The 13,423-nt window shown below is 39.2% G+C and overlaps 1 protein-coding gene across 1 annotated transcript in view; it reads left to right on the forward strand.

The window, feature by feature from the left end:
- Positions 1 to 13,423, forward strand: part of Ttc23l (tetratricopeptide repeat domain 23 like) — a 74,639-nt gene that overhangs the window by 56,305 nt on the left and 4,911 nt on the right. Inside the window, 1 exon segment of the mRNA XM_028895065.2 lies at positions 6,160 to 6,242. Within this exon segment, the coding sequence (XP_028750898.1) occupies positions 6,160 to 6,242 (83 nt within the window).

Raw genomic sequence — 13,423 nt, forward strand, 5'->3', positions numbered from 1 at the left:
ATTACAATATGTATATCTTTTCTCTTCCAAACTTTTTTAAACCTTTGTAAGGTATATAACCAGTGAGTATGCCAACAGAACAAAAGGCTAAAGACTCAATGGGCTACACCAGGCATGGTGGTGCACTGCTTTGGTTCCTGTACTCGGGCGGCAGAGGCAGGCGGATCTCTGTGAATTCGAGACCAGCCTGGGCTACCAAGTGAGTTCCAGGACATCCAGGGCTACAGAAAGAAACCCTGTCTCAAACAAACAAACAAACAAACAAAAAACAGAAAGACTTCAAGGAGAGCATGAGCACAGAACCTACAAAGTTAGAAAATTGCTCACTGAAAAGACGATCATTTGAGGCCTAAAGATGAGATGAAAAAATGCTAAGGGTGAAGTGAGAAAGGGCTTCCGGGGAAGCAACAGACCAATAAACACTCAAGGCCACAGTGAACGTGATGATGGGGAAAATGAAGAGTCTGGGTGCACAGATGTTGAGCAGTGTTCCTCAGATCTAGAACTGAAACATAGTGAGAGGAACAAAATCAGATTCCCGAGCTGCACCCACCTGCCTGATTGTTTCAGAGGTTCTGAGTTGTGTCTAGAGGCTGGCTCTCTGTTTTGTTTTTTAATATTACAGAGGCAATTTTTAACATCTTGCTGTTGAAAGATCAATGATGTATATGATGAATTACAAAAGCTCTTCTAGGAACTTACAGTGTAAACGATCATGAGAAAATGGTTGATGTGTTTCAAGTACGACCTTTAAGAACTGTATGATTTCCAAAGAAGAAATTAGAATAACTAATAGACCTAGTACAGAGATCACTGAGCAACCTTTCTGAAATGAAAAAGGACCTTACTATAGACATTGTAAAGGTGTTACAGTTCCGATCCAGAATGTCCCCACAGACTCATGCTTTGGACACATGGTCCTCAGCTCAGGACACAATTTAAGGAGGGTGTGAAACAGGTGGCAGGCTCCCTAGCTAGTGGAAGTTCACTGGGGGTTGGCCTGGAAGGTTATGACTGCCTCTAGTTTCAGGCTAGCTTACCAAATTCCTGACTGCAATGTGAGTCTGCTCTCAATGAGATGAAATGTACTGTGCTAATGAAGACTGGGGTGGGTCAGGAACTGCCCACAGAACTCCAAAGAGGAGGAGCATCTCGAGCATTATTAAGGACCAGCCTTAATAATCTTCTTCTTCCCAGGGGCCCAGAAGAGAGGCTACAAATGGCGAAAATTATTTTTGGAGAAAGAATCTAAGTACACCGAGCTCTTTTGTCCATCTACTTTATTCATCTGGGATAAAATTCTGTCCACACAGTTTCAGTTCTGCTCTCATGCCTAGCTCCTTTCTTGCCTGATTTCTTTCTACATTTATCTGCTGTCCTCTCTAAGTTCTGTCTTAATTCTCTCATATTAGTTCCACCCCATCTAGGTTCTCATCCATCTTGTTCCTTCCCATCTTAGCTCCTCTCCCATCTCCTTCTTTTTCATCTTGTTCTTCCTCATCTGGCTCTTCCTCATCTTCCATTTCATTCCTCAGTACTCTCTTCTATCCCTTCAATCTAGTTCTTCCCCATCTCAGTTCGTTCCTCTCCAGTTCTTAGCCATCTAGTTCTTCCATTCTCTTTTCTCTTCTCTATCTAGTCCTTGCTCTGAAGATAAAACTTCCTTTTATCCCTTTGGCCCTTATCTCTCCAAGCTATCTCTGCTCCCACAGCTTCTGGCAGGGCAGGGGAAGTGTGCTCAGTCACTAGGCAACTTGGCTAGGCAGCTTCCATCACAGACAGATGTACCTGTAAGTAGGAACCCCTTAGTTCTGAGTTCATTGTTAAGGGTGGATCTAAAGCTAGAGATAAGACTTTGGAAAGGAAAAAGTTAAGCTTAATTAACACATCCCCCAGGCCTTCTTAACAGATAGTCTGGGGATGGTCCTGTCTGGATGTTGTTAATGACAATAATTACAGAAATGCCTGAAGTTAGGGATTCTGGTTGCATTACTGCTCAGAAGGTTATCTAAGTATTCCTTTAGTAGAGGGGAAATTTGTGCCCAAAGAATGATGGAAAGGCTACAATAGCACATGAGAAATTCATAGTAGGAAACCGCTAATAATCAAAAGCCAATATCACCAAAACTCTTTGAGCCTCGGTGTGACCTTTGGAAGGCACTTGGCTTCTTCCAGGTATTAGCTTGTCATAATCAGCTGAAATACTACTTCATATATTTTTGCGGCTTGCAGCAGGAGAGAGCATCAGCTTTAGATGCTGAGCAGGGACTCTGTCAGACAGAGGAAGAGAAACATGTGGATGTATTTCTAGTACTTTTGACTGATGTCTTTCTTGGTAATCTCAGGTTTCACATAAAAGGAATCAAATGATTAATTCACAAAATTTAAAAAAGACAGATATTTAGAAATTATAATCTGTGCCGGAATAATTTTAATTAATGACTAGTAAATGTACATCATATTTGGAGGTGTGCAATTTAATCAGCTCTCTATATAGATGAAACTGTTGCTCCAATCAATACAATGTATATAGTAACTACTCCCAGATGTTCCCTGATATCCCTGTGTAGTTCATCAATCCCACATTATCTTCTGATACTGGCAGAACAGCAGCAACAACCAAACCGAGCAAAAAATAAATAAATAAATAAATAAATAAATAAATAAATAAATAAATAAATAAACCAGAAACATGTATCAATGGAATTGAGGACCCAGAAATAAACCTACACATCTATAGAGACATAATCTTTAAAGGTGTCAAAAATATGCATTGGAAGAAAGACAGCCTCTTCAACAAATAGTGCTAGGAAAATGTAAGACAGCCTCTTCAACAAATAGTGCTAGGAAAATGTATACCTACCTTCAGAACAATGAAACTAGATCTGTGAGACACAGCTAAGGAAGTTTTAAGAGGAAAATTCATAGCTCTGAATGCTTGCACCAAAACACATTGATATCTAAAATATCTTAATGTACCTGAAGGTTTTAGAAAATCAAAACAAGCCAAACCCCAAAGTAGCAGGCTATAAGAAATAACAAATGCCATGCCATTCATGGCTGTATTGGATATGGATCCATAGTAGATGCCCACCAACATATGAATGTATAAAGGAAATATGGTGTGTAAACATAGTGGAATTTTATTGAGTAAAGACATTGTCACATTTTTCTCATATGTTGAAACTGGAGTGTGTGTGTGTGTGTGTGTGTGTGTGTGTGTGTGTGTGTGTGTAGGACATGAAAGTAGAAAAATAACTATGAGGAGAAGAGTCTAAAGAGAAGGGGAAGGAGGAACAAGAGAGCGTGATGGAAATGTGTGAATGAAAGCAGAAAGATGGACTATTTGGGGTGAGGAAGGGGTCACTCATAAGGGGAAAGTGGCCACTAGGCCAAGTAAAAACAAAGTAAAATGATATATACATATGGAAATGAAAATATCACAATGAAACCCACTGCTCTGCATGCTAACAAACTTAATGAAGATTTCTCTGTGTGTCCAGATTCTTCTGTCCCATTGATTTGTCTGTCTGTGTGCTAATGCATTTTGGATAGTGTAGCTTTAAAACAAGGCTTAAATTGGGGACGTTCTAGTTCTCATTCACATTTGTTGATGGTATTATGGGATTTTTTTTTTTTTTACATTTCCAGAGGAATTTTACAGTCGCTATGTCAATTCATATTTTAAACCTTGCTGGAATTTTGACTGAGATTGCATAGAGAGCTCAGATTTGTTTGTAGAGATTTGGCATTTTAATAATGTTTTTTATCTCTCTCAAGAATATGGATTACAGAATTAATACAAATTATAACTTATTTGCAATAATATCTTGTAGTTTCCAATATATGTCTTGTACATATTCTCTCATATTTATCTGATTTTGCATTTTTATCCTATTTAAAATACACCACTTTGAACTTCACTTTCTGATTGCTTGTTGCTGGTATACGGACACACTATTGATCTGGGTTTTGTATAATCTTATGTCTCATGACCTTGATACATTTGCTTAACTTGTTAGTTCCAGTGCTGTGTTTTCTAAAGAGATAGTCATATCATGTACTAATAAGTACCATATCTTTTATTCCAAGCTGGATGATTTATATTTCTTTTTCTTATCTTACTGCACTGGTTAGAATACAGAAGCTGTGTCAAGTAGACCAGATGAGAACAGATACCTTTGTCTGAGCCCAAACTTGGTGAAAAAATTATTTAGACTTTCATTATTAGAGTTGATTTTAGCTGTAGATCTTTTCAGATACTATATTATGTTGAAGAAGTTTTCATTTCCTTCTGAGCTGGTGAGAGTTTTTAATTAGAAATAGATGTTGAATACTATGAAATTATTATTCTGTCTCTACTGAGATGATCCACAGCTAGTTTCTATTTAAATAGTTCCATTTCTGTGTCTTCAAGTTCTCTATTTTTTTAAATTTAGAATCAAAACAGTTGTTAATCCTACCCAATTTATTTTCATGCCAGACATCTTTATTTCCAAAGTTTTTATTAGATCTGTGTGTGTGTATCCATGTCTCTGTTTAACCTTAAAAGACACACACACACACACACACACACACACACACACACACACACACACGAGTGGGGAAGTGAATGGAGAATAGATATAGTTCCAATGATAGTTTTAATGTACTATCTTATTCTCTTCCTCCTGCTCCTCCCCCTCTTTCTTCTCTTCTTTTCTTTTCTTTCTTTTCTTTACCTTCTTTCTTCCTTCCTTCCTTCCTTCCCTCCCTTCTTTCTTTCTTTCTTTCTTTCTTTCTTTCTTTCTTTCTTTCTTTCTTTCTTTCTTTCTTTCTTTCTTTCTTTCTTTCTTGTGACAGAATCTCACTATAGCTCAGATTGGTCTTAAAGTCATGATCCTTCTTGCTTCCTGAGTGCTGGACTATAGGAATGTGCCACTGTGCCTATGTTTCTTGTTTAGTTAGGATTGGTTGCTTTTTATCATTATGGATCTCATTAGTTTTATGTTTGTTTTTCATGCTGAGTGAGTAATCTTTGTTTGGATACTAGAGTCCTGGAACTCACTCTGCAAACCAGGTTGGCCTCAAACTCAGAGAACCTCCTGCCTCTGCCTCCCGGGTGCTGGGATTAAAGGCTGACATTATAGATCTTATTATTGGATATTGGATCTTATTGTTATTCTTGAAATTCATTCCAGTTAAACTACTTGTAAACAACTTGGTCCATGTGTTGCTTTGAAGATCTCACAGGAGATTAGACACCATTTAGTCAAGGGTGAGAACAGGCACTAACTTGACCTGGTATAAATGCCAGGTGCTCTGCCCAGCATCCCCTCCCCCAGATGACTCCTTTTTGTGCATTCTGCAGTTTTCTCTCATGCAAGGGCTAATCTTAGCTACTTGAGGGAGACTCACTGCAGATATGCATTGTTTTTCTGTCTTCTCTCTGTTACAATTTTCCAAGAGTCTACTTGACTCTCAGCTCTACGAGAGATTCTGGTAAGCCCAGTTTGGCCTGTCTTCTCTGTGATAGCCCAGACCAGAAACACAAAACAGTAGCCTAGGACAATTACTCTGTTTACCACACTTTCTTTGGGATAATCACAGTCTTTTATTGCTTGATGTCTAGTATCTTGAAAATCAGTTCGTGAATTTGCATATTTCCTATTGGCTGTTTGAGATAGAGATTGAATCTGGTTCTATTATTCCATTTTATGTGGAAACAAATGTTAGCATTAAAATGTTAAGAAACTTGCCTAAGAATAAAGTGATTGGCATCAGACTACAAGGCAGTTTTGCCAGGCATACATAGAGTTTAATTGTATCTATTTAGTTTGAGTTATTTAAAAAATCCTGAGAGAAACCACTGTTGTAGCCATGTCTTATGGAGGGACTCTATCACTTTCGGGTCCTGTTACTTCGGTCATCTGTAGCAACGGGCACAGTAAACTGGACTGCATATATATTGCATGCAGGATACAGAAAGTAACGTGAGCCTTCAGTCCACATGGCTTTTCTCTTTGACCAGGAACCAGTGGAATGAAGTACAGGTATTTTCATACGTAAACTTGTGACCCCGCAGGTCCACTAGGCTGCTTCTGATTTTAGTTTGCAATTGACATTGACATGTTTGCTCTGGGTCTCTGTAACCTGTTATGTTTCTCATTTCACCTACAGTGTCTGATGGTTCAAATTCTTATCTATGGAAGTAAGCATATTAAGAGCAGAGAGACTAAAAACCTCCTTACCCTATTGCAGAGGTAAGTTCTGCATCTGGATACAAACCATGTTGTCATTATGGGTATATGAACCAGCCTGTCTCTGATGCAGTCAGGTATTGGTGATTATCTAATAAGGCAAAATCTCACCTCAGATACGAGTTTTGTCAAGTTCTATACTGGGCATTATTAGTTCAGCTCTTATTAGCTTAGAACCCAGACTTATAGGAGTTGGCTGTAACAATATGTAATATATTATTACATATGCAAATACATCAAGCATATCACCCTCAGTGCTGAGCATTTTAGCCAAATTCTGCATGACAAGTCTTTGCTGATAGCATGATAGCCACAGTATTGTGTATTTATGGATTTCTACAAAGTCAGTAAGTGAATACATTAAAATTATTTTTCTCATTGAGTATATCTAGGTCTTTAAATATAAGGCAGGTATTTGGGCAGATTTAGTATGTTCAGATTATATATATATATATATATATATATATATATATATATATATAAAGGTTTTAATATATATAGGTTTAAGCCAAAGGGAATGCTTGCCAGAGACCTGCCCCATTCTCTTCCCTTTTCTTAACATTGATACTTACACATCTCAATGTGATATTGATCTTGAATTGGTCCCTTCTAAGAAAAAAAGAGACTAAAAATTGTTAAGTGTTTGCTAAAACCTCCAACTGAGCTAGGTCCTGCTTAGAAACAATGTCATTTAAACTTCTGTAACTCCTCAATATGAAGCTCTGGTTTGACAGAATGGAACCCAAGGTTCTGAGATTTTTCTCAGAGCTATAGTCTTAGAGATTTGGATCCAAGTAAATGTGACCCTGAAAGTGGAAAGTTCTTTAACAAAGAGGTTACTGGTTTATGGGTATCTTAGTTAGCGTTTCTATTGCTGTGAAGAGGCACTATGAACATGGCAACTCTTATAAAGAAAAAAACATTTAACTGGGATGGCTTACATTTTCAGAGGTTTAGTCTATTATCACAGTGTGATATGGTGGTGTGCAGGCAGACATGGTGCTGGAGAAGTAGTTGAGGGTCCTGCATCTTGACTTGAAGGCAACAGGAAGTGATCTGAGACACTGGGCATGGCTTGAGCATATATGAGACCTCAAAGTCTGCCTCTACAATGACACACTTCCTCCAGCAAGGCCACACCTACTCCAACAAAGCCACACCTCCTAATAGTGCCACTTCCTATGAGCTTATGGGGGAAAACTACACTTAAACTACCACAATGGGTGAGGGTAGGACTCTGATTTCATTCACCAGAAGTGGTTCCTAATCAGTCCATCCTCAGCAGACTCATCAGGTTAATCGGGTGGGAGAGATGAGCTTGAAGAAACAGTTGCAGCCCATTCTATCCATCCCAGCCTCAGTCAGCCACATTTCAGGTAGGCCCTGAAGAAGGTTATTGCCTTCTATAACGTTCAGCTTAGGGGCACAGAGAAACAGCCACACAAAGAAACGGAGGAATTTGCTCCTTGCTTGCAAGTGTGTATAAAAGCGTATTTCTTAACCAAAACAATAAGAATACGGAAAGCTAGAGTATAGATCTCTTTCCGTTTCTCTAACACATGTTACTTGTGACTCATAAACCACAGCTGGGTAGGTATGTTTTTCTCTCAGGCTGAAACTGAAGCTTAGGGTGTTTTGGGTAAGATGTGAACTAAAGTTGATCAGACTCTCTTTCTTTTGCTATGTAGTAAGGACTTCAGTGGACTTGAGTTATACACATGGGAACAGCAACTCAGCTGACACACTCCAGAACCATTTCTGTATGGAAAACCTGAGAATCAATTTTTCTCAAGCTAAGGCTGCCCAGAAAGAGGCAGAGCTGGGATTTCACACAGGTCTCTCTAACTTCAGAATGTGGCCTCTGGAGGCAGTATAGCTTCTACTATAAAAGCAGATTTAAAACTCCAGGCTTCAACTCTCCACTCTTTCATCTTAGAGAACTTACTTTAACGCCCTTAGCCTTACTTAGAACTCACTTAACTCCCGTAGCCTGGAGTTACGCACCACTATAATAATGGCACTTCCCTCTCATTTCTGCATTAATGAGACCATACGTTATGGTCAGGTTCTGGCCAACTTTAAATCTTAAATGTTCACTGATTGTCAACATCATAATAAAATGTCAATAATGATAGTAATTCTTTTTCTGAAGTGTAGACATAATGAACCAGGATGTTCAAATGAGTCGTATATATTACCATATTATTATTTTATGTTAAGAGTAGGGTAAGGAATATTCATGACTGGAGTAAGACTTAGGATTTTTACCACCTAGGAAGTACATGAACCTGAGCAAATCTGCTACTCCTCCTTGAGCCTTGGCTCACTAACATTTCAGGAAATCATGAGTTGTTAGGGCTGTTTAAGTCATAAGGATTAAAGCAGAATCCTGTCTATGCATGCCCAACAGAGTATGTGCTAAGTCAGTGTTAGCTGCACATTCTTCTCTCCCCTTCCTTACAAAACACTCACTGCCTCTTACTTTTAAGGCAACACATCAGAATATTTGAAATCTGAGGTAACTGTTAGTCAGAATCACCATATTTTGTGATTGAGGATTTGACACTCTGCCTTATTCAATGTACCTATTGTGTTTTGAAATTACTACCAATGAAACAATAACAAAAATAAAAACAACAACATGCGATTTCAGAGGCGAAATACAGTCTCTTTCCTCAAATTTGGAGTAAAACTTCTACCCAGCTTGTATTCAAACAAGAGAAGCCTCAGAGCTGGAGAGATGGCTAAGTCAGTTAAAGGAGCCTGCTGCCACCTCTGAAGATAATTCCTGAGACCCACACGGTGGGAGAAGTGAAAAGACTCCTGCAAATTGTCCTTTGACCTCCAAATGCATGTCAATGCTTATCATGGCATGCACTCGAGAGTGCATACACATGCACACACCAAAACAAACAAACAAAAAGTAAATATAAAGATAGGAGACCCACAACTGGACAAGGCTCAAATAATAAGTGACTGCTGAGTGCTCAGCCCTAAAGGAGATATCGATCGATCGATCGATCGATTGATCTGCACTCCCCTCCTAGGGCTCAAACATCGTTGTGGAAGAGGCAGCAGAAAGACTGTAAGGAGTTAGGGTGGTTGGGTGACCACAAGGAAACAATGTCCTCAGTGTACAAGAGTCGCTCATGTGAGCTCATAGTGGTTATGACACCACGAACAAGATCTACACAAGTTTAAGGCACACATGCAAAATTAGATAGGCAGCATTAATAGGACTGGATGGCTTTAAAAAAATGAGAAAACAAAGTTGGATGGTGAGATGAGAGGTAAATCTGGGAGAAGATGGAGGAGGGGACAGACAGTCAAAGTACAATGTATTCTCAGAGTTAATAAAATATATTTTTAATTTTTTAAAGAGAAAGTTCAAGATAAATGGATAAATAAATAAATAATTTTCTCAGTAGCCTCAAGTTGACAAGAGCCCTAGAAGGAGGAGAAATTAGGGGACATTTGTGGAAGCCGATGTAGACCAGGCAGTCTACGTTTCTTGAGGTGTCTGAACTTAAGTGGATCAGGTTTCAGATTCCCACTCCTTCACTATGTAGAGGATCTAGCTTTGATGGGTTTGCATCTGCATACAGAGAGACCTGTTCAGTAGGTCACACTCTGGAACCCATTTTATACACAGACACACTGAGAACTGAGTTTCTCCAGTTACTTTTCCCAGGAAGAGGCAGGGCTGCTGGGAATTTAATATAGGTCTCTAACTGCTCTCTTTCTCTGCTGAAGACAGCAAGATCTAGACCTAGCCCGAGTCCATATAAGGGGAAAAGAAGTCTTTTGAAGGCCTCTGCTGTAGCAGATATTGCGTCAATAAAGGTTTTTCTTTCCCTGAAACAAGCCCGTATCTCATTTCCCAAGAAGTGCTGAGCAAAGCCATGGGTAGTTGCCAAAGCCCAGATGTCCAAAAGCAGTGCACGGATTGCTCTCTCTGCTTCAGCATCTCACTGGAACAATCAGTCCCAGATGTCCGGGACTCTGCTGTGTTCCGATGTGCTCTAGTATGCTTTCCCCCACCTCCTGCAGGAACGTAGTGAAACAATCTCTGGACTGCCATGGCCAGCAGCCTGAATTCTTGTCTTTTGGGGCCTATGCAAAGGAGTTAGAGAAGATGGGCCACTTGAAGCAGGAGTTAATTCCAAGGCAGAACAATAGTTGCAAGGGCACAAGGACATTCTGTAAGATTTCAGTGCATGAAACAGGCAGAGAAAACTTCAGATTTGGAAACAAACTTGGAGGTTGTTTGGTTTAAATTTTACCTGAGTCACAAACACACTTCATTTTTGTTGTTTTGTTTTGTCTTTAGAGACAGGGTTTCTCTGTGTAGCCTTGGCTATCCTGGAACTCGTTTTGTAGATCAGGCTGGCCTTGAACTCATAGAGATCCACCTGCCTCTTCCTCCTGAGTGCTGGGATTAAAGACGTGTGCCACCACCGCCCGGCTATGCACTTCAATTTTAACCATTCATAAATCAAGCTCTTAAGAATGAGCACTATGCTTCAGGTCTTTTCCTTTCAGAGAAAACACACACATACCAGTTTAAAATTATCCTGCAGCACACTTTTAATAGAATTATAAATGAAAATGATGGGGACTAAATTGTGAAGCTAGAACTTGAGTGTAAACTTTGTGCAGGAAGGGTCCAAGGTCTTCAAATGTAGGTAGACAACTGTAGCACCAGATAGAAAAGAAGCCAGAGAGGGTCTTCCAAGCAGTGTGAACAAAAGCTCAGTGTCCGGCAATGGTACGTATTTCTCAGGGAAGCAAGTAGTCTTGACTTGTTCTAGTTTAAGGTGCATGAGTAATAAATAACGTGCTGCCAATAAACTTGGGATGAAATACTAGGTCCATACTATAGGACTTTCACTTCATAAACTATACTAAGTATTTTAGGACTTATTTAGACGGCAACTATCGTAGAACTTTAAACAGGATATGATAGCCAGTTATCAGCTTTCAGACATTAACTCTGATAGCAATGGGTCTGAAAGATAGTACCTAGGGGGAAATAAGGAGAGTACTTAGAGGGCAGATGCAACAGCCCAAGAGAGGTGTTGTGATCTTTAAGTACCTAAGCTATAGTGAAAGCATGTATAGATGGTAGACTGAGAAACATTCTATAGTCTATGTTGACAAACTTTGAGACCAATTAGATGTGAAGTGTGGCAGGGGCAAGAAACAAAGGTGGCTTTGAAGTCTCTGTCTTGGGCTGGAGAGATGGCTCAGCAGTTAAGAGCACTGGTTGCTCTTCCAGACATCTTGAGTTTAATTCCCAGCAACCACATGGTGGCTCACAACCATCTATAATAGGATCTGATGCCCTCTTCTGGTGTAAAGGTGTACATGCAGATAGAGCACTCATAAAATTTATTTATAAAATAATTTATAATTTATTTATAAAATAAACAAATCTTAAAAAATAAGAAGTCTCTGGCTTGACAACTGGATGAATACAATGAACAGTGCTGGCAGAGGAGAGGAGACTATCTTGGAGGATGTCTAGGACCTAGGGAGATAATGATTTCCATGTTGCATATGCTATGTTTGAAGTATTCCCCGTACATCCACTTGGCAATGTCCTGTAAATCTACTTGGCAATGTCTAGTAAGCTGCGGGCAGTTTGGAACAAGAGCTCAAGGAGATATATACTGAAGCTTATGAGATAGATAGATAATAATCTACAGAATGTGTGTATATGTGAAACAACAGGACTTGGAAAGAACTCTGGAGAGCACGCATGCTTATTTTGGAGAGATTGTAGCATGATGATTTAATACCTTAGCAATGGGACACAAATTTGAGCTTTTATATTAACAGTAAGACTTCCTAACTCTCACTTTATCCCTAAAAATAAGAGCACTTTATCTAAGCATTTAATATATGGCAGACACACAACTTCCATGAACTGTAGTAGTAGTAATAATAACAACAATAAGTGTTATTGGCTGGGCAGTGGTAGCACAGGACTTTAATACCAGCACTAGGGAGGCAGAGGCAAGCGGATCTTGATGATTTCAAGGCCAGCCTGGTTTACAGAGCTAGTTCTAGGACTGCCAAGGCTATACAAAGAACCCTGTCTTAGGGGGTGCGTGCAACTGAACAGTGAGCATACACGATTTCTAATCTCAAGCAGTATTAACCAAGATGAGTGTTAGCTTGTTATTTGTGATAATGGAAACTACAAGTTATTATAAGCCCAGTATAAGAGGAGTCAGCCTTCTTTATACTCTATTGAAAAGATTTGTTGTTATACTACCTTTTTGTTGGGTATTTTGGGGGGGAAATGAGTGAAATGTTTAAATGCATTTGTCCCATGATTCTAAACTGTTGTGGATATCACTCTATATAAATAAAACACTGATGGCCAGTGACCAGGCAGGAAGTATAGGCGGGACAAGGAGAGAGGAGAATTGGGGAAACAGGAAGAAGGAGGGGGAGACACTGCAGCCAACACCAGGATAAGCAGCATGTAAAGACACTGGTAAGCCACAAGCGACGTGGCAAGGTATAGACTTATATAAATGGGTTAATTTAAGATATAAGAACAGTTAGCAAGAAGCCTACCATGGCCATACAGTTTATAAGTAATATAAGCATCTGAGTGATTATTTTATACGTGGATTGTGGGACTGCGGGGCTTGGTGGAACCTGGAGAGAAGCCTTCCAGCAACACTAAACTATGGCTCAGACTCTGTCTTTTGAGATCCTTACACAAATGATATGCATGTCTGTCTGCATCTTCCTTAAAGACTTCTTTCATAAGAAAAAAATGGTAGAAAAACTTAATATCAACCAGAAGAAAATAAAAATGTTTGTTTTCATATAGCATGGTCATTCAAAAACATGGGTTGTAGATTTGGAGAGTCACAGAAAATACCTGAGATATATTGAAAGGAATAAGAAAAAAATATTGTTTTTTATAAATATATGATTAGTAAAGATAATAGTATTATCTCTGGGCCATTTGAGTGTGGAGACTTTCTTTATGCTATATACTTCTGTTATTTTATATTAAATTTTATAACATGCATTTTATTTGTGGTGATAGAAAGATAAACTCAAGCATGTGACACAAGCATCAATATTAAGAGATAATTCAGCCGGGCGTTGGTGGCGCACGCCTTTAATCCCAGCACTCGGGAGGCAGAGCCAGGCGGATC

This window comes from Peromyscus leucopus, chromosome 11 (genome assembly GCF_004664715.2).
Source record: "Peromyscus leucopus breed LL Stock chromosome 11, UCI_PerLeu_2.1, whole genome shotgun sequence".
In the NCBI taxonomy this organism is placed as follows: domain Eukaryota; kingdom Metazoa; phylum Chordata; class Mammalia; order Rodentia; family Cricetidae; genus Peromyscus; species Peromyscus leucopus.